Source organism: Schistosoma mansoni, chromosome 1 (assembly GCF_000237925.1).
Source record: "Schistosoma mansoni strain Puerto Rico chromosome 1, complete genome".
In the NCBI taxonomy this organism is placed as follows: Eukaryota; Metazoa; Platyhelminthes; class Trematoda; order Strigeidida; family Schistosomatidae; genus Schistosoma; species Schistosoma mansoni.
Window position 1 is genome coordinate 46284818 of NC_031495.1, and position 22850 is coordinate 46307667.

At 35.1% G+C, this 22850-nt stretch overlaps 2 protein-coding genes across 2 annotated transcripts in view; both read left to right on the forward strand.

The window, feature by feature from the left end:
* Nucleotides 1-6578: 6578 nt before the first annotated feature.
* On the forward strand, nucleotides 6579-7925 carry Smp_021280 (putative arv1). The gene has a single exon (XM_018794609.1). The coding sequence runs from the start codon at nucleotides 7221-7223 to the stop codon at nucleotides 7920-7922; it is 702 nt and encodes a 233-aa protein (XP_018649004.1). The 5' UTR covers nucleotides 6579-7220; the 3' UTR covers nucleotides 7923-7925.
* A 58-nt stretch (nucleotides 7926-7983) lies between these two features.
* The window catches only part of Smp_133700 (putative udp-glucose glycoprotein:glucosyltransferase), a gene marked incomplete at its 5' end in the record, with an annotated part of 41110 nt that continues 26243 nt past the window's right edge, over nucleotides 7984-22850 (forward strand). The window contains 9 exons of the mRNA XM_018794611.1: nucleotides 7984-8108; nucleotides 8406-8857; nucleotides 10535-10707; nucleotides 11425-11521; nucleotides 12086-12407; nucleotides 15931-16144; nucleotides 17678-18024; nucleotides 18717-19035; nucleotides 21581-21929. Of these exons, the coding sequence (XP_018649005.1) occupies nucleotides 7984-8108; nucleotides 8406-8857; nucleotides 10535-10707; nucleotides 11425-11521; nucleotides 12086-12407; nucleotides 15931-16144; nucleotides 17678-18024; nucleotides 18717-19035; nucleotides 21581-21929 (2398 nt within the window). The remainder of the gene's footprint in view (nucleotides 8109-8405; nucleotides 8858-10534; nucleotides 10708-11424; nucleotides 11522-12085; nucleotides 12408-15930; nucleotides 16145-17677; nucleotides 18025-18716; nucleotides 19036-21580; nucleotides 21930-22850) is intronic.

A 22850-nucleotide genomic window follows, 5' to 3' on the forward strand; every position in this document is an offset into this window, starting at 1 on the left:
TAACGTCATATCTTACCGCAATAATAAGTTATTTACTTATTAATTTATTCTGTTTTATTTTATTTTTATTACTCCTTTTTGCTATACATACATAGTTGTTTATTCTTGTTCTGCGTTAAGATATTTACGTCTTCCGCGTCTCCTTTATTTCTATTTCCTTAGTTTCTTCCTTTCCTCCTTCAAAATCAATTCAAAATTCTTGCTAATTACACAGAACCTCATTTATTATTACTATTCTATTATTAATATTTTATTTTCCTTTTCCTTCCTTTCTCAAACATGGCATATGTATTGTTAACATTATTGAAAATTGTGTATTATTGCATTTTTGAAGAAACCCGAAATGGTTTCTTCACAGCACTTATGTACCCATAAGGTGTTTGTGAATAATAATAATAATAATAATCTAGTGAAATGTTACGATTGTAACTACGAAGATCAATCGAAAGGACTTTTAATGCAGGTAAACTACAACCAATGTTTTCCACACGTCCAATGATCACGCCAACGTTGAAAGATAAATTGCCTAGACTAGCCACTTCTTTCTGTATCTATCAATTCAACTGCTCCTGTGGGGTAAGTTAGATAGGCAGACGTTCTAGGAATTTGTATACTCGGACTAGTGAACACCTTCCAGTGTGGTTAAGCAAAGGTGTACTCAGGACGGTTAACAGCTCTGTTTTAGCCCATTTAGTTCAGACGGGACATAGAGCCGACATCGAGCAATCTTTCACAGTAATATATCGTGTTAATAGAAGTCTACCTAATTCTGTCAGACAGAGAATCCTGCAGACGGCTGGGGCAATTGCTATTCGGATCACAAAGCCAGAGCTCTGCATCCAAAAGAAATATGTCCAGCCGCTCCTTTTACCCTGGCCAACTTCGGGGTCAACTTGTTAATAATCAATTTTGTAATATGGTGACATTAATATATAAGAACTCTCGTCTACATTAATTTGATTAATGTTCATTTTATATCTTAAACTTAGTTTATCTACACATCTTATCAGTCATTATTATTATTATTATCACACCTGCTAACCTTTTAGAGAAATTTATTCAGCGTCCACCCCCAATCTACCACATCTGACCTAATTTATATTATTCTACATATTACGTAATTTCTGATTTGTAATCCCATTTTTCTATCTCTCACCCCCCATGTCAACTATATATATTCTGATAATTTATCTTACGATTTTATTTCACCTATAAACCGATTCAAGTCAAAACTACATGTTAGTCATCCCAACATTAACGATTCGATCTTATTTTTATTTTATATGACAAACAATCCTTGATTCACATATTACAGTTACTTAAATAATGTACTCTGCCTTAAACTTGGCCAATTTTGTATGGATTATTAATTTATAATTGTAGAACCTGATGAGAAATTATTGAAAAGAATATTCTTCGTTCATATAATTGTGTTTATAAATTCTTGTACCAATTTGATGATAGTTGTAGTAGTTGTCAAAATTTCAGTTTCTTACGGTAGAACTGTGTTGACGTTCGTATTGAAGGTTGTGATTTTGATATTGGTTGACAGTTGTTTTGAGTCCCATATGTTCTTCAATTGTAGGAATGCGGTCCTTGTTTTGCCAATACTGGCCTTTACGTCTGCATTGGATCATCCTTGTTCATAAATGATGCTACTCAGATGCATGAAAATTTCCACCTCTTCAAGAGGTTCCCCATCGAGTGTGATGGCGTTTGCATCCTGCTTGCTGTGTTTGAGAACTTTCCCCTTGTAAATGTCGAAGCCCACTGCTTTAGAGGCTTTTGTTACACATCCACTGACTTTCTGAATTTTTTATTGATGCAGATATGATCTATCTGATTCGCTGTAGCGAGATCTGGTGAGATTGATGTAGTTTTGTGTATGCGTTTGTGTGGGAGCGTTGTGCCTCCTATAGCCGTTTCGGTGTATGTACATAAATTTTCAGACTTTTCTCTATTTTCGATCCTTTCTTCCAGTCTGACCATGTCGTCCTCAGATATTTTCATACCCGATGTTGTCTATCCCGACTTTGTCGCTCAAGTTTCTCATCAGGATGCTCAGGTCATTTGCTGTGCACTTCGCTATGATCGATTACAGACTCTCATAGAACTGATATCTGCCTTTGTTGTAGCTATCATTGGTGGATGCATAATATTGGATAAATTTCATTGTAATTCCCCCTGCCTTGTTTTGATGATCCTGGGCCCTTGGGATTCCCATCCTATAAATGCATTTCGCGCTTCTTTGGACAGCATCAGAGTAACTCCCTTAGCACGAGGAGCATTTTTCTCTCTGTCATCGGAATACAGTACCATCTCTCCCGAATCTATCGTTTTCTGTCCAGTTTAGGTCCAATGGCTTTTACTCATTCCGAGTACTGCCAAGTTATATCACCTCATTTTATCAGGTATTTGACTGGTCCTCCAGGTCAGCTACATTTTCCTGACATTCCATGCACCTATATTAATTGTTGCTATGGTAGTTAGAAAAAGCGTCACACTCGTGACCTCTGAAAAATCTGAGCTTTCATCATGAGGCGTCGCAACTCTTCTTTCAACTGGGAGGGCAGAGTTTATATGGTTTAAATTGTTCATTCTGGTTGGCGCTTGTTTGGCAAGATTGTTTTCTGTGGAATGGGATCGCTGACCCTGTGCCCAATCCTCCTTCTTTACCCTATCTTGGGACCGACAGTAATCGTAGAAGCGCTACATTGGAAGATATGAGATAAGTTGTGTCAAGTGTTGATCACGTGATGTGACTTTGACATGATGTAGGGGATTGTAATGATAGTAGCATGTGATAATTTTAAGTATTTGAATTGTATTATAAATTAGTAATCCCAGAAACAACGCAATCTAATCAAGAAGTATTAGATGACCACGAACAAATGAACGGTATTTGGAACTCGAAATCAAAACAGTCGTCAACACAAGGAAATCATTGGTTCATATAAACACCACATCCACCACAGCTCAAATTGGAGTGTAAGTGTCTGTAATCGATTGTACGTTTTCTTCTTAAGTTGATCTTACGTCTGTTCGATAGTGTATTGGAAATAGACTCTGTATTATCTAGAATGCACTCGTTAGTATTAGAATTAACAACCAAAATTAAAACGGACTCACCTGGGTCCTGGAATTGTATACAATCACCATGTCGGTTGTGTAGTGAAACCACTTATATCTAAAATTTGGACCATAGATTTTCCAACACTACCCTCCCCCACGAAATAATGTTGGATCTTCATATCCCTAAGTTATGAATAATATGGCTTCATTTAAAACATATTTCACATATTGACTAGAGTATTCATTAGAAGTGACTTCATGATAAGTATAAACAACAGTTGATATGAAGTTATCCGAATTGTGATGAAAATCAAGCTCACTTAGTATTCGTGCTTCGCATTCGATAAGTATCTCACAAGAAGCAAATGCATTATGAGAATAAATAATACATGATATGACAGCAGGATTTGATTTTTCTGAAATATTTCCCTCAAATTTATTAAGAGTTTTATCAAATAATAATGGATCATTAGAAAACTCAGCATCTATCAAGACTGAATCCGGATTGTGATCATGATTTGACTAATTTATTCTCAGAGTTGTAAGAAATTGCATCAGAAATATGCGAATTATTACGACAAACCATATCTGGCACAAAAACACCAGAAATATGGTAAGAATTTGGTTGATTAAAATCTTTTGTCTCATAATGATTCTGGGTTTCATTTAACTCGGGACTGTTATGTGACGTTATACCGCTTCTAGAGGTCTTGGATAAAGGTAAGTGATAATTGGGAACATCCAACTTAATAGGATCACAATCGCAAATTCTAGCATTAGCGAAATGAACCATGGTATTACAAACTGACTGAATGTGTCCAGATTGACCACATTTAGAGCATTCGGAATTAAGAAATACATATGAATTACAGGGGTGAAACATGCCATAGAACAAGCATTTACCAAACTTGTGCTCATCTTCGTGAACTGTTTCACAACTCAATGAATTGTTATCTGAATAACCTTGATTACGTATTAGACTGGGACGACGTAGAAAAGCAGTGAAATTCCTGATTTCCTGTAGAACCATTTCATTGAATTTTTCTCCTTCACCGCACTCGGAATTTGTATACTTTACATGGTCCAGTAATTGTTGCTTGAGAGTTGCATAAGAGAGTGAAATCGGTTTGTCTGGAAATGCCAAAGTCTGTAGTAAACTGTATGCTCCTTTTCCGATGAATGAAAGCAAATGAGAGATAATATTAAAATCCTCAATACCTTCCTTGGTCATAGCCTCTCCATGTATTTCTCAAAAGCATCAAAATCTGAAAGTATATCCAACCGTTCCATCACAGGCTCCATCACGACGCAAATGTAATTATTTGAAGTATTTGAATTGTATTATAAATTGGTAATCCTAGAAACAACGCAATCTGATCAAGAAGTATTAGATGACCACGAACAAATGAACAGTATTTTGAATTCAAAATCAAAACAGTCGTCAACACAAGGAAATCATTGGTTCATATAAACACCACATAAAATCACACGCGTTCCTAACCACACGATTCTTAAAGCTGAATATACAGCAACTAAGACTAATTACATCAACCGTTAAAAACTTGGATAAGGCCAGTAAACCCCGACGTAATAAAGACTACACGACTCTTCCATGAACGCGTGGTTACTCTGTATGCTTCCTATATTATCCAACCACTAGCCTAAATGTGTCCTGTCCAGAAATGTTTTCACGTACTTTTTGTACCCCACTAAACCATCCTGAGATTTCCATAAAGAGACGTGTGCTTTGTATGCATCTTTTTCCTTTTTCGCATTTTACGCGTGGTTTATTTTCATACATAAGATTACCTATGCTCAAATATTGTGAGTAGGTTGCGGCTTCTTCCCCTGTCTGGATCCTTCATAGTGTGTCTTCCTTAGTAAATGTACAAAAATCTATGTTTTCAAAACACTCTTGTAATGAACTTATTTTATTCCATTAGAATCATAGACCGGTCTAACTCAGACAACCACTGGTAACCTGGAAGCACAGTGTGGCTGCTTTACCCCAATATAGGACTCCTCAGAAACATTCCTATACCGCCTTGCTATAAGAAATCGAACCTAATACATACAGTCACATGAACGGACGATTAACCTCCAGAAACTGAGGTAGATTCATTAGTGGGTGAAATTAACATCAATCAGCCTAAGATATTGCATGAATGTCTTCCATTGTCTTCAGCAGCCACCTTCCTCACCTTGACACGGTTTGGCTTCATTGGTCATGGCTTATCACTGGAACTGTGAGATTTCCTCGAACTGACCACTCTTGACCTTGACAATATCCCAATGTGTAGTGACCAGCCCTCTGACAATGAAAATGTTTCCACGATTTGGTTATTACTTAGCGATGTCTTATTTACCATACAGGTCTATATTTCATCAGCATCATTGTATTTAATGGAGTCAATAGGGAAGTATGTAATACAACATTAACATACAAATTTTCTATGACTGCTTCCATGTAAATATGTCCTGTTTTTGCCCTGTTTAGGACTAGCGCCCTCCGAAAACATCACGAAAATGAACTAAGATCGAATGTAACCGGGTTACATTTCTGCCGTTCTTACTGAGTGGTCACTGTCTGGTGCTCCATACTCAGATGAATGGTAATGTCCACTTCCTCAATGCCTCTAAAAATAAACCTCTTACTTCCCCAAGCTATCGAAATAGGTTAAATAGCCTAATAACCCGACTAACGAAGATCGACAAACAAAATGTGGAGCTACATAGCTCGCGTGTGCTGTCTCCATGTATACAGAATACATACATTCACTTAACAGATTACCTCGTGTACTCAAATTAGTTTCATTTCAGCTGCTAAGTCAAATGGTGAGATTTATTCAGATACTACTTCATACCTTTATGACAGCCTTGGGGATCCAACAATCGTTTATCTTGTTACACGTCAACGCGGCAGTTATGAATATTTTACATATTGCTGTTTTTGATTGGGCCTCAGTGTTCATATTACCAATAGGAATTTATTGCTTATTTACCGCTTTTTACATTTGTTTATTATGTTTATGTTTGATTTTTGACTCATCATTACGTTATCTTGTGGTAACCAAGACACATACTCAAATGAACATGCTTCTCTTGTTTCATTTTTCCTTTGTTTAGTATCACTCGTCCAAATATTTTCGGCATCGCCTTAATGTCAGGTGACAACTGATAATGTTTCTTTTTATTTTGTCTTTTGAATTGCATACTATCAATGTTTTTGACCCAACTCGAAACTGTGTCTTGCGTCGTTGTTGATCAGTAAGATCTTCATGTCTATGTGTGCTGTAAGAGTTTTAAAACCACAACCTAATTTGATAGATCAAACAGAAAAATGACCCTGATCAGCTGGTAAGGGCGAACAGCTGAGTTACCAGGATGTTTGTTACATATTCCAGTCACCTTAGTCGGTTAAAGCTTATACTTTCACCAACCTATCTGGCAACTCTTGGGATTTTCGGACTTAGTGTATTTAATATCCAATTCTATGATCCTTTTGTCGCTTTCCGATTCATTCAAATGAAGCTTTCACCATGATTTTACTTCTAACAGTGGTTAAAGTATGTATTACAAAATAGTTTTCTGACCCAATATATTTTAGGTAGTAGTGGCTTGTACAGAGTCTCAAGCCTTGGCTTAATAAACAGTAGAGTCTAATTTTCTGTTTATCTCCAGAACTTCCTGTACAGTATCCAAAAATATCTTTTACCTAACCCACACGCGAATAAGAGCGTAGCTAAAAGCTGATTAGGTAAATCTGCACTTGGTAAATAAATCGCATAAGTTAAACTTAGTCAACTGGCGTAGCGAAATTTTGTGAAGCCCGTATCCAGTTGAACTAGTGTCCGTATTGTAAAACAATTGTTAAACTGTGTTACATATATCAGAATACATGTACCACTTAGTCGTCTATGAATCATGTAAATATAAGCTAAGCAAATCTTGATTTTCTCTTAAGGATCATCAACAATTTACCTTATAAATTCAATGTGAAATGATCCTGACAATCTCAAAAATCTATCTAGTGGATACCTTTGAAAATTTATGATGCAATACGTTTTTTTTTTACAGGTTGTCGTTCATAATTCGATTTCCATGTGATTACAACTTCCTCATATTTCATCATCCCATGAAACTACATAATGTCAGAAAATTCATATCACTGTATTTACTGCAATAGTCGTGTAACTGCTCTTTACACCCAATATGCTGAGGAAATAATTAAGATTGAACATTGTCCTAGATGTGGGAATGTTTCTGACAAATATATCGAATATGATTTGTTTCTAGTTATTATCGATCTTCTCATTGGTCGTCTTGAGGCGTATCGTCATGTTATTCATAATGTTCCCAGTCTCAGTCTTCAAAAGATACTTTCTATGTCTATTTTGTTGAATGCTTTTGTGTCTTGGCTTAGTGAGCAACCAAAAACTGAGAACAATCTGGCTAATCTTTCTTTTTCTTTCAATTCGGATCTATTTATTCACATTGTATCAATTTTCTGGTGGTGTTCTTGCTTTTGTTTAGCAATTATATTTTTGTTCCCGATCACTAAAATAACTACTGTATCCGAATTAATTAAAGTGTTGCTTATTGTTAACCTCAGCAGATTATTAACTTTCCTTCTAATTACGTGGAAGACTGAGTTCGATTCCATTTTTTTAGGAACATTACAGTTTTATCCTTTTGTTTCCACTTGTGTGGCATTAACACCATGTATACAAAGTTTAAGAGCTGTAAATAATCTCAATTTAACCACAGCTTTTTGTTTGGGCACATTTATATGTACTGTTTGTTTTCTCTCATCTACCGTTATACTACCAAATATATTAATGTTTCTATAAACATAATTTCGATTGATGATTTTTAATACTCAACTTTATTCTCTCCTATTGTTTTAGCAAAATGATCACATTTTGGGCATTTCTGGTTCTATGTTCTACTTCTCTGGATACATATTTGAGTGATAACAGAGTTTCTGTAACTTTGGTTCCAAAATGGAAAAATACACCTCTGTTATCAGAAGCCAGGTAACTTGTTTACTTGAATTTTAACTAGATTATCTTTGCATACATAAATTTACTGCTTATTTTGTTGTCACTCACTACTTAACAGTATTTCTCAAAACACTTATATTTTTGAAAGTATGCTGTCGTCAGAAGAAATTCTGGGCTGTATTTCGGGTCTATCTAAGCCACTTGAACGATATACATTCATGCACTTTAACTCAGTGGTATGTAGGCATAAAAAACTAATATATCTCTACCATTTCTGAAGTATTTTGGTAAGACATGACATTTATCTGACTTATGTTTTTTCTCGTTCAGTGAATATGTTGCTCGTGAATCAAACTCTGCATTTTGGAGATTTTTGGATCTTATTTCAAAGGACTTGGACTTCATAAGGACAAATCTTATTCCTCCTGTAGATGATTACCTTTTGCTATCTAAGAATAGATTGTTGGAGAAACGAGTTAAAGAGCTTGCCATTCAGGCCATTAGTGCTACTAGTTTAAATAATAGCTCTTTAGAAATCCGTAATCGGCTGTTTACTTTGTCCGTCTCATCTAGAATGTTTTCACCCACAGTTGAAATGTCACATCAACTTGCTCTGACTGATGCAAGTTATTTGTTAAATTGCTCACGTGAAACTGTTCTAGCTGAATTAAAACGCCGAACCTCCGGAGTAGCTTGGGTTCTTGCCGGGTCAGATGCCGTTTTTTCCATTGACAAACTCAAAGAATCTATTGAGAAAGTTGTAGATCCTAATTCACAACCAAGTAAGTTGATACGATTAGGGAAAACTGAGAAGTATAATTTATATACTCAGTCCTTTTTAATCTGTTAAGCAATGTATAATGTATCAGAAACAAGATTGGTCTTACTTATTGTTTATATGTTTGAATTATTTGTGGTCTTAGTGACATTGTGAAAAGAAAGAGGAAGGAAGGTGAGTATAGTAAAAACACAAAGGAAAATGAGTGAATGAGAGTAAAAAATAATGGGAAAAGCAGTTCAGTTAAGAAAAGTACATTTAAGAGTTCCTCCAGTTTAAAAAGTTCCTCTGAGTTTTATGAGAAAAGCAAAAGAATTACAGTAGGACTACCACTAGCTTCTGTTCTGAGTTGTCTAATAATGTTTCAAGCCATTGTGTTAAACTACTTATAGGAACCCAAGGAATGAGTCATGATAAACCGACAAGAGTCAGTTCTGTACAAATTTATTTCACTTCACGACACCATGTCTACCTTTCCGCTTTTTCCAAGCCTTCCCAGCATCGGCAAATAATGCAAGATGTGGAATTCTCTGGGACAACATTCGTAGCACATGTCCAAGCCACCGAAGTCGGTGTTTCAGAATGGTGACACCAATTGAAGTATCGTTGCTATGCCCTAACACAAGCTGACGAACCTCCGCATTACTGGCATAGTTTTGTCACTGGATGTCAGCAATCTTTGGGAGACAACGATGATCGAACAAAGAGAGTAGCTCAGCATTCTCAATTCTATGAGGCTAAGTTTCACAAGCATAAAGCAACACCCTCCTCATCAACTTGTATGAATGAGTAAAGTCAAGCATTGTCATTTGAAATTTTTAGCACTTAGCGTTCAACTTCAAACGTTCTGGTTGTTTAATGTGAATGATGATTGATTAAATTTGATCTGATCACTCTATTTATTTTGTTTGTTGATGTCACCATTTGTGGTCTGCACAATAGCAGCGTATCATTTTAAGTTAATGAAAATGCAAAAGCACAACAAAGAGGAATCAGCTAATGAAACAAAATTGAAGAAGCGTACAGAAGGAAAAAAATGAGTGAGGTTGAACTAATAAACGTTCATTATTATTCACGAAAATTTATGCTTTCTTGTTCTTGATATTCGGGACTGAACTTCATCAATCTTTATTGCTTTATGATCTGCTTGAGGTGATGCCACGATTCATAATCTGCATTCAGTTGATAACTAGCAGTGCGCTCCAAGACACTTTTTGTCCTATTTGAATCTCGCCAGCTAGATTTACCTTAACTCGATTGTTGATGTTCACACTATGACTGAGTCCAGCACCAGTACCCATCACTTCAAATACCTGCATATTATTCACCAAAATACTGAGTCATCATAGCCCCATCAATGGTTACTTTGCTAGTCACTACCCGAAAGTATAGTAAACACGTAACAGTCAATACATTGAGGGATTCATCTAATAATGTAGCATGCCAAGAAGGACTAGTCAAATTCACTTCTAAATGACAACTGTGAGAAAAAATCTCTACAAATAATAACAAAGATCACTTCTGTCGAACATTTGTGGTCGTTTTTTCATAAATAATTGACTTTAGTCTAAAAACTAACCTGAGTCTATCGATTATACTTTCGTTTATTTCACCATATAATTAAATTCAGTAGGCTACTATTTACCATTTATCATCTGTTGTATTGTCTATTATTTTCAAGCTTTATTTCCACTTGAAAAAGTGTATTCATCACCAAAAGATACTTCTAATAACATTCCTACAGTAATTCTATATGGGGATTTAAGTCATCACGAATTTTACTCATGGCATAGAAGTTTAAAAGCATTGTCTGATGATGGTCTATGTAATTATGCATTCAGACATTATTTCCAGGTGAGTATATCAATGGTAATTTTCCGCTGTCGTAATGGATATGTTGTACAGTGGCATAAATAGTTAATTTACAACCATTCAGTTCTTGGTTTGTAATCTCTCCCCTATTACCGAATACATTTTTATGCACTCGGTTTTCAGCCACACTTCATTTGGAAGCTAGTGGTGTTGCGAATCGGCTACCCAAATCGAAGTAGTTAGAAGCTGGGATTCAAACTTGTCACCTAGCAGCCAGACGTCGAGAGATCTAACCGATTAATTAGAATTTTGCTGTATATACGTCTGTCTGGGTAGCACCAGCCCTCGAACAAAAATAACAAATATGATTCATACCTCCTAGTATCTGTAAGTGTACAAATTGGCTGATTTACATTACTTTCCTTGTTATACTTCTACTGTTAGTTGTTATATTGATAATGGATGCTAAACGATAATCTTGAACTGTAGTACGATTGTGGTACAGTTGCCATACTTTATTATGTAGTATATCATCCCTATTCATGATACATTAGAGTGAAATTCAATACTGAGCACTATCGCTTCCTGGGGTAAATCAACTTAAGTTTACCTAACCCAGTCTGTTTAGTTTTTGTAGGCAGATATATGACAGATGAAAAACATTCAATATTTGTCTAACAAGTTTCAGTTTCATCATTAGTTTTCGTAACATTATTATTATTATTATTATTATTTATTCGTCTAACCTTCTTTTGAAAGAACCGAGATTTGAGTGGAACAAGTTTAAATGGTTATGGTGTAGAACTAGCTTTGAAAAGCACTGAATATAAAGCTATGGATGATACAAAATCAGAAGGTACGTTTCATCGTTATTGTGTTATACAAACTATAAGTCCCTCACTGTTTATTTAACGGTAATGTGAAGTAAATTTACGTTATTTATTGTTGTCATTACTTATTATCACTACTAATATGTTACAGATATGTAACGTTTTCTGTTTTATAATAGATTTAATCCCTATTGTCTCGCATAAAATTACACTAAGTAGTTCGTTGACAACTTACTAGGTTTTCTGTCACTTTTGTTTCGTATGAAATATTCAGTGACCATAGCAATCTACTTTAACTGCGTAGGGCTGCAGTTTATAACCGCTCTCCACCTACGTTTGTTTGGCCAGTCGCGGTAATTTTTACCATGAGTTATATATATATATATATATATATGTTGGAGTAATGGTAAAGTGTTCAAAGCATTTGACTTTCAATCACTAAATCACATATTCAAAAACTCCCTCTACCTCGGCTTGGACGACTGGGTTATATCACTAGTTCGCACGCATAGAGTGTGACTTGAACCCAAATACATAAATCTGTAAATGATACTAAGTTAATATTAATAATAATGTATTGTTTATTTCAGAATCAGATAATGTATCATTAAAAGAAACGGATAAAATTGTTGATGTACCAATTGTTGCAGGATTCAATTTTACACAACTTCGAAATATTCATCCAGAGTTAACTAAAGAACTCAATGAATTTCATAGTCATTTATTAACTACAGATGATGAATTACGTCCATTGAAAGCTTGGCAGTTTCGTGATTTAAGCTTACAGGCTTGTCAAATAGTTATGGATGGATTTTTATCAAATATGAAACATGAAGGTTTTATTGGGTCGTATATTAATTTAGGCTTATGGAGTTTACGTGATATCAGTCAAAATTTACCAGCTCGTGCGAGGTAATTCAACACTGATGACGTTTTGTTTTCTTAGGTGGAGTTTTGTTCTCTAAGTTGGGTCGTTTGGTCGTGGAGCTTTCATTGCTCTTCCGAACCGCATCAGTACAAACTTCAGGTAGGAGTAAATTGTTCGAATTTCTCCACATATGACTCACAGTTTGACCTGTTGACCGCGATCTTGATTGGTTATTGTTGACATTTAACCTGTCATTGTCTACCTCTTTATTTTGATTGTATCTCCCCTTTATTTAATTCTTGGTCCCATATCTGTCCATGATTTTTCGGATTTCGTGCCGATAATGTTGCTCTAAAGAAAACAATGTAAGCTCCATAGCCAAACCATCCACCTCAGAGAACAAAAGTCAACTTAAATCATCCACCCAAGCTACAAATCTCCAGCATATTAAAAGTTTTATTCTCAGTTTAATATGATGTTTTTATTCTGCAAGTAGATTTTACTATCAACAATTAAACTTGTAAATTGGTTCTAGAAGGTTATTTTGTAAAATTCGTCCCTTTTCTTTTTACTTTTTATTTGTTTATTTATGCATTGCATTCATTTAACTCTATTTCAAACGGTTACAACTTTTCTGAGATTTTCAAGAGTACAAAATAATAATCATCACTTGTCTTTAGTAATTTATTGTTGATGGACTTCGATAAAAATAGTTTAGGAAGTCGTCAGATTAAAATATACCGACCATTATTTAAATCAATATAGATTATTACCGGGCTTCATGGCTTTATGAGGGTTCTATTAGGCAACTGAAATAAGTGTTTAACATCAATCTTGGATAATATTGTCCTTAGCTTATTTATTATGCAACCTTGTATCAACAGAAAGTTTTTTAAATCAACTAACGTATATTGATTTATTCCCGCTCTTATTTTTTCTCCCTCAAGTTTATTAATATTCCTTTGCTTTTGGTACAAAGGGGAACCGACTACATATGCGCCGCACAAATCTCATTTGATTTGTGTCAGGGCTGTGATACTGCCCAGGTGCCCGAACCGAAGCAGTTGTTTTTTTCAGGAGGCCACACCCGGAGCCTTTGACCTAAGGGTCTGATCTACAAGGCGGTGGAGCATCGTGAGGAGATGCAATCCCATGGTAGCCGGTGACCAAAGATTGATTCATACGCCATTTGTTTCCTCAGGATACTGGAGCCCATGTGCACCATTGGTTTAGAATCAGAGTTTTCCAACTCCCCCACATGGACTTTCCACGTCCACCAACCCGGCTAAAGAACCGGACATTCGCCTTTCGTCCTCTCAATTTAGTGAACAACACTTCCGCCATGAGAAGGCAGTGAGTAGGACTTCCCTGTCAGAGGCTGTATACGCGTGGCCATATGAGAGCATTTGGACAGGGAGAGCTGACTCTCTCCACTATTGGCCGTACCAGGGCATTTGGGGGCTATGTGTTCAAATAAATAAAATAAACAAGTTTATTACTATTCCTTTGCTTTTCCTAGCAACTTTCATCGTACGTTTACAATTGTTGGAATTTAAATCTTTATTAATTAATTTACTTGCTTAAATTTATCTTTTGTGTACTGTTGAAGAAACAAGATGACCACAGTCAATGCTTGTTTGCAACTTGTTTTGCTGTCAGTAAATAAAATAAAGTATCTGTTTAGTATATTCAATGGCATCATCTATGAATGTTGTGTTTTTTACTTCAGAAAATTCAGGGCTTTATTTTGTAAACAAACAGACATGATTTATCGTCATCATGCAAGAACCATTTATTGGTTGCATTTCTCCATGACTCGAATAAGATCAGCACTCTAGTAACACGTACAGAAGTTTTACGCTTCAAGGTTATAAAAACTATCAATTTATCAATATGTTAATAGAACAAACTATACCAGATGACACAAACGGCGTGTTAGTACATAGCTATTTCACATTCACTATTATTCTCAAAATGATTGCGTTAACATTTCGTATCTTCTACGAAGTCTTTCTGAAAAAAGCTTTAAAACAGGTTCCCGGGTCGTCACCTAAATAACTGCACGAAAATCAATTAAATATAATTTTGTGTCCTAATTCAAGGTAGCTAGTTATAAACATCTTAAGGCATGATACAAAAGTTTATTGTTTCACACTGTCACACTTAACAAACAGCTTGATCAGGAACAATCAATATAAGCAAAACCAACTGTATGTTAATACTGATTAGAAACTATATCATCTGGATCGATTTAAAAATCTTTTCTTTTTGATGGTCTTATTATAATAAGTTTTAGCCTGTTAAATTAGAAGTCTCTGAGACGATTGAGGAAGTTAATTAGTATATTTGTGTACTTTGTAAGCTTATGTAACTTCCACCAATCCATCACCGTAAAAAAGTTGTGTTTTCATGAACTCTACGAGTTCTTTAAAATTCTAGCGGCATCATACTTACATTGAGTCTGACCTTACAGTTCATCGTCTTTATTTTAATTATGATAGAAATATTTATAACGTAATCAAATGAATTCTCTTAGTAAATTCTATTAACTATTTCATTCATTAGGATAAATTTGGTCATACACTTCTCGACGAACGCGTCGACAACTTCTCTTATCTTGGAAGTCTGATCAGCCCTGATGGGTTGGTGTCTGACGAAATCTCAGCACGGACTCAAAAAGCTCGTTTAGCTTTTGCCAACTTACGTCACCTATGGCGAAGACGAGATATCCGTCTATCAATTAAGGGACGAATATACTATGCAGCAGTCCACTCTGTCCTACTTTACGTCTGTGAAACGTGGCCATCAAGAGTAGAAGACGCTCGTAAGCTACTAGTATTTGGCCACAGATGCCTTAGAAATATTGCTCGCATCTGCTGGGATCACCGGGTAAGTAATAGTGAGGTTAGATACAGGGTATTAGGGAATGATGGTAAATCAGTTGATAAGGTCATAAATCTTCATCGACTGAGATGGTTAGGCCACGTGTTACGTATGCCTGAACACCGATTACCACGACGCGCTATGCTGACTAGTGTAGGTGATGGTTGGAGGAGAGTTAGGGGCAGCCAAACCAAAACGTGGCATCAGTGCTTGAAGTCGCTAACTTCGGGTCTTAGTCATGTTGGTAGATGCAGACTACTTGATTGGGGTCCACGTGACTATCGTAAACAATGGTTGGAGACTCTAGGTGACATGGCTCAGAATCGATCACAATGGTGTAGGTGTATACACTCTTTATCTTCCCTTAAACCTTAAAATTAAAATTGCTTCATAACTTCCTTCCTTCCTATACTATATCCTTATATACAACCTTCTTTTATATACTATCACCACTAAATTAACTATTTCTATGAATTTGGTGTTCATCTTGTTGTTCTGAGGTATGGCAACTTGGACCGATGCATATATGTGCCTGGTCCTACGTTGTAGCTGACTGACTGACAGTTTATTGGATAAAATTATTTTTCTTACATTGAATTAGTTTCATCATTCATTATCCTTGACTTGAACATTCTAAATTTATATTTATACCACATAATATTCATTATTTTTGATTACATCTAGCCGCCTTGTCAATGTAAATGTTAATTCAAGTCTTCGTACAGAGTCAAGTAAAAATCAACATGTTCTAACTGGAACATACGGTATACAACCTGGTCAAAGTTTACTTCTTCTAAATGGTATTTTACTTTCACCTTCTGTTGATATATTTGCTTTATTGGATGTTATACGTCAAGAGTCTAAAATGATGACACAACTACATGATTTAGGCATACCAGTAAGTATTAAGTACTAGTTATTATTTCATACTTATAGTCAAGTCTTTAATTTCATATTTATTAAAGAATATCTTCATCTTATACTTCCCCTATCTTCACTACTTATGATAGTCAACTGTTGAACAAGTTTATTGATTCAGTTCTTACCTTCATTTGTCACTAATTTTCAAGTTCTATTAGCTATTCAGTCAATCATAGCTAACGTAGGACCTAATGCAAACGTTGTTACAAATAATGGGTTCCAAACAAAATGATCTCGGATGCTGTTAGAAATTATAAGGGTAGTGATCACCTCCTCATTGCCCATACTGTGAAAAGACATTTCTTCTTGAGAGACCTGAAAAAGCAACTACGTTGGTGATGGTCTTGGTAACCACTGAGTTAAAGGGCCAACTTTTTGAGGTCGGTTACACATGACCTTGTGGTAGGTTTTTGATGTGTCAGCTCTATATTTTAAAAGGCCTCACCGCTGGAGACGGAAATTTGTGAGGTGTGACATTTTTACGGTAGAACTTTTATTACATCTTCCTTTTATTGTGAGAAGGCAACATCGCTAAAGATGCTGGTTGTCTGAAGGAAATACTTTACTGCTGCCACACCCTTCTACAGTCGGCAATATGATTCCGCCCTCGGACGAATCTCAAATAGGGGATCTGAAAAAGTATATAGAATGTATTTATATGTGACAATATCAATTTATCACTCCGTATTACAGTAGTTTGTTAATTTAACTTTTATGCATTCTGAATTCTTTATATGGGATGTATGTATCCCGAGGTTATTTGCAAATTTACTCAAGTCCAGCAGTGTTTTTTGCTTACATCATCGATAGATACATTGATTTGTCTTACGCTTTCTCAGATCATATGGAAACTGTTTGTATAGACGTGTTCTGTAGTAAATAAAAGCTTTTTAAAGGAAACCGCTTTTCATCATTTTTTTTGTGATTATCATTATCAAATGTTAAAAATATTGTTACCTTTCATATTGTTAAGTTGTAGGGAGTTCATATCGATCATAAAGCTAGTGATTAGTATGTACTCTACTAAATGGAAGGAGTAATATATCAAGAATGAAATATACGCCTTCTGTTCTGTGGTTCTCAACAGTTCTCTATTAGATTTCTCTAATGTAAAGAACAACATTTAAGCTAATATACTTAAAATAATCCCATTTGACAGTTGATTATCTTATTTTTCTCAAGACTTTTTGATTTTCATAGTTGAAATCATGAGTCAATCGAAGCTAGACCACCATGGAAAACCTGGAAGCACTGGACGGCCGTTTCGTCCTATTATGGGACTCCTCAGCAGTGCGCACCCACGATCCCGCACTCGCGAGATTCAAACCCAGGATCTACCAGTCTCGCGCCAGAGCACTTAACCTCTAGACCACTGAGCCGGTCTATATCCAACGGTGTTAATGTTTAACTTCAACCAATCCACGATTTTGAGCAACCGTTCACCAATTGTCTTCACTTAACATTTGCACAATTTATTCATAATAATATTTACTGTTTTCTTGTTTTTCAGGGTTCAAATATTTCACAGCTAATCATTGAATATGGTTCTTCTAGCGGTTCTGTTACCAATAAAAATGATCCAAATTTACCAGGTTCAAGACATAGTATATCTAATCAATTTGTACTGGACTTATCCAATGCACCAATTAGTTATATGAATAATTTAGAAACTGATCCAGCCTATGCTTATTGGCCATCTTCTCTGCATACATTATTCAATTTTGATTTTTCTGGTGGTCTACGTAGAATACGTAAAAATTTGTATAATGTTATTCTAATAATTGATCCTGTTTCATTTGAAAGTCGTGAAATGTTAAAATTGACGGAATCGTTTCTTCTTCATATGACTCCAGTACGGTAAGCTATGTTCCATACACTTTTTTTTGTATTTTCCATTTGCGATTCAAATTGTGAGAATGATACATATCAACTGAGCCACTTACTAAAGTTTTTGACTTAACAACAACTTTAAGGAATTTTATAAAATGTTGTAGGCTGTTTTTGTGAAGGTGTATAATATGTGAAATCTTTTGTATTTTCTGATCTCTGATTCACTATTCGAATGATTGCGAATAAATCAGATGGGAGGATATTATTTATACACATGATTCTAACAATAAAACTACTCTACAATTTGGTTTGACAATTTTACCTCTTTTTGCCAATGGAGTATGGTAACTCGAACCGAAGTACATGCATACCAGGTTCTAATTCGCCACTGACCGATTGAAATTGGGAAAATTATCAACAAATATAGTGAAATGACAAATCACCTAAAGAGTCTGGATTCCCAGGAATTGTATAGATATGTTAAGCTGGGGAAGTTGAGCATGGTGGGAATCATTGATAAGTTGTCAAGAGGGCTTAATCCATGAGAATAATTTGTTTACCTCATTTGTTCAATATCGCCTATTTTTTTGGTACCCATTTACCTGTTAATATTTCACACAAATTTTTCTATATTGATGCTTTATTACATTTTTTGTGCAGAATTATTTGTCTTTGATGATACTCTTTCTTTGTTTCCTTTTTAAACTATCTCTTTTTAGTTTTGGTATTATCTGGGCAGTAAATCCTAAATTAAATTCAACTAGTCTTATATTAACCCGTATATTTTCATATATATCATCTACTATAATGAATTCACACGAATCACCATTTCCTGTTCAAATCAATGGTTTAGGATCACCTGGTCCTATGGCAGCATTATCATTTTTAACAGAAATTTATGCAAATGCTGAAAAATCAAATAGTGAATTAAGTATTGATTTAATTAAACGAAAATTTGAGAAATTATTTCCAACCGCTGATTCTGATGATATATTTACACCGGAATCTGGTAATAGTGATTATGACAAGGAAGTTACTGTAAGCTATTGGTTTTTCTTTTGCTTTCTATTATCGTATTTTTCTTTAGTGCTTATTGGTTAGAATATTGGTTAGAAAAACACAGATTTAAGCGAATAATACTTTTTTCAATTAGATCGTCATTAAGCTTTACTCTAAAATACAGTAATATTGATATGGATATATGAAAATATCATAATAATCAAGGTAATTTATCAGTCAGTGATCACAGTGAAATAGATTACAAAACTATACACAATAGATAAAAAGTAAAAATTGATGGTAATTAGACAGGTGTAAGGACTGGGACAGAGGTATCACGAATTTCCTCTGAATATATAAATTAGAGTTATAGGTTTGGATCCTCATAGCTGCTAATTTATCCAGGAGATGGGATCAAATTCCAAAGTTATACGGTATATTACTCAAAATGGTTTGATGTTATCTACAATATGACCAAAGTCAACCAAGTTTGTCACCGTAGAGTCACGTATTGTCTTTGTCTAGCCTAGCTCTTTTCAAAGCAAGCTGAGAGGTGTTTACTAATTTGTTGGTAAAGCCCCCTGCTAGTACGCCCAATATAGCAACCTGTACAAGAGCAGCTCAGTTTTTAGATGCACATTGAGGAGATAAACTCAGGTAATTTATCCTTTGTTTGAATGAATATTACTGGTGTACTAGAAGATGTCGACGCAAGATTAGCTGCGTAGAATGTCCCATTAACTGCCTTTGCTAATCTACCATACAGGATATTATTAGCTACGCCCCGTTGAATTGTAGTTTTGGAAATAGGGGTTTCTTACGAGTGGTCGATATCTCCAACTTTTTTCCCTTCACAAAAAATTCTCGGATAGTTGATCTTCGACAGTATGTTATTAATGAACATCAACTTCTTAAGTGTGGTATCATCTGAGCAGAACTTTTTTGCTCTGCCTTTGAGGCATCGAACTAGATTTCTTTTGTAGAGGGTGTAAAACTATAGATGTATTGAAAAGCAAAGCAACTCTTTCTATACACGCTTGTACTTAAGGGGTTGTCATCCCATCTACTTAATGTGATATATATATATATATATATATATATATATATATATCGTCACATTTGTCCTCACTGGTGAAAGTTAATGACTGGTGTACACTTGTACTTTTTACCTATTTTTTTGTTAATCTAATCTATTTCGTTCTTATCACCGACTGATAAATTGCCTTGATTAGTTTAATATTTTCGCATATCCATATAAATATATCTGTTCATTAAAGCCTGATGAAAATCTAATTGAAACAACATTGTTCCCTCATGTGTGTTGTTCTAGTTTTTACAATGAGAATCTTTAATATTACATTGGTTAGTCTTATACGAGTAAGTATAGCGATACCTCAGCTGGTGAGGAGTCAAGGCTTAACCACCGAATGATGGGTTCAAACCGCCCTCCATGTGTTTGAGCTAAAGAAGCCCAGTAAAACCACTAGTCCTCACCTTTGGAGTGTGACTCAAAGCCAAGTATGCGAACCTGTGCCTGATAAACAAATTAAATAATAATAATGACAAGTTAACTTTGATACAAATATTTACTATAAAAGAAATATTCTTTCAGAATACCTAACATTTTATTAAAATTAATCTAATTTATTATTTAAAAAAAACTATTCAGTCTACGTAACAGTCAAATAACTAGTCTTTTCAGAAGCTAGTGCATTAAGATGGAAGTGTTCATCTAAAAAATTTGTTTGTCCCTTGTCTTGATTTTATTGGTTCGATAAGAAACTGGGTATATTAAGAGTGAGAACGTTTATACACTTTCACTAAGATAGTTTTTCAGCATATTAGTTACTTAAAAAAATATTCACATTGTGTTTTATGTTAGACAAAGGACTAAATAAAAAATTAGATTTCCTTCAGTCTTAGATTCTTTGGTATATGTTCATCAAACTGAAAATATGCCTATTTCTATTTACCTAGTGTAGTTCTTTTGGTTTCTACATATAACTTTCTAGGTTCAGTTGTTGTTAAAACAAACTGAGAATACATCGATTCTCTATCAAACTTTAATTTTCGCATTATTGTATCTTTTGAATACTAAGCGATTAAAGACAGGCTTCTCAACGATAACATTTCGTCTTTCTAACTTGTACGATTTTATATTTGTGAATAGTTTTGTGGTATTCGTCACGCAATAAACCATTCTCCCTAAGTTTCATTTCCCCTACCTATTTATGAGCGCATAAATTTCAAGTAGTTGATTAGATAGCAAATTTTATGATGTTGCACATCCCGAACGTCGCCTACGTTGACATGCTATCTTTTTCAGGTTACAAGTTACGGGATTACTGACTGTTAGTATGAGCCGTATTGATAGATGCGGACTTCGTGGTTGGGTTCTGCGCAATACCTTAGGTGATATGATTTCAAATTAGTTGTTGATCCGTAATGTTGTTTCATACTTCCGATTCCTCGATTTTATTTACTTCCTTCGGACTATATTTCCTATGTTTAGTATTTTATTGTAATTAACACACTGCGAACCAAATAGTGTTATGATTAGGTTTTTTAAAAATTTAAATTTTAGTCCCACCATGAATTTCTTATTCGTTCTGGACTCCAGTCAATCAAGAAGATTCCACTAATACTTTTTAACGGAATTATATTAGATAATGATGGGATTAAAAAAATTGGTGGTTTCGAAGATACTGTTGTTACTCTGTCCATGGAAGAATTAATGCACGTACAGTCAGCTGTATTTCAAGGTCAATTGAGTAATTCTCAGGCAATATTTGATTTATATCAAAAGACAGCAACTATTGTTCCACGATTTAATGTACGATTATTAAATAAAAAGAAGGATAATTCAAATCAAGGGTCTCTTAATTCACCGAAGTACATCAACTTCAATGGATATTCTATACCAATGGGCATATGTATGTGTAATTCTCTTGAAAAACATTGTTTTTATTTGATTATTATTTTAATTGTTTATTAGTGAATAAGTTTGAAAAGAATTCACAAAGCTCCAATGAGAAGCCGTAAACACTGTAGTTCAATTATGTCGATAGTAAGACGATTATCTCCAATGGCAGTGAATGATTGTATAATATCCCAAAGTATGTCGAGTTGTACATGAAAACTACAATAATCTTAAGGCACTATATTTGGTTCAAGGCCTGTGGGTCCTAGGTTTGGTTCCTGATGGGATTATGGATACACACTGCTGACAAGTCTCCTAATGAAACGAGACACCTCTCCAACATCCCCTGGTTTTCAATCGCTACTTACTTAAGCCTGTTACCCCTCGTGGAGGAGCATAGGTCGCTCACCAGCATTCTCTATCCAACTCTGTCCTGGACAATCCTCTCCAGTTGTTTCCACTCGCTATTCATTCTTCTGATATCTGCTTCCAATTTCAAACGCAATGTGTTCCTTGGTCTTCCTCTTTTTCGTTCTCCTTCAGGATTCCAAGTTAGTGCTTGCCTCGTGATGCAGTTTGATGCATACCACTATGTATGTCCTAACCGCCTCCAACGTTTTTTCCTAATTTCCTCTCCAGCTGGAAATTGGTTTGTTCTCTCCCACAATAGGATGTATCTGATGTTATCCGTTCAACGGACATTGAGTATCTTGAGTAGATAATTGTTTATAAATTCTTGTACCATTTTGATGATAGTTGTAGTAGTTCTCAAAATTTCAGTTTCGTACGGTAGAACTGTGTTGACGTTCGTATTGAAGATTGTGATTTTGATATTGGTTGGCAGTTGTTTTGAGTTCCATATGTTCTTCATTGTGATTTGGTTAGTGTTCTCCGTGTCGTATTTGAGGATCTTGCATTACCCCTTGCGTATCTT

Bases quoted from the DNA above. Each gene is read 5' to 3' on its own strand.
- Smp_021280 (XM_018794609.1), top strand. From the start codon at position 7,221: ATGTCAGAAAATTCATATCACTGTATTTACTGCAATAGTCGTGTAACT.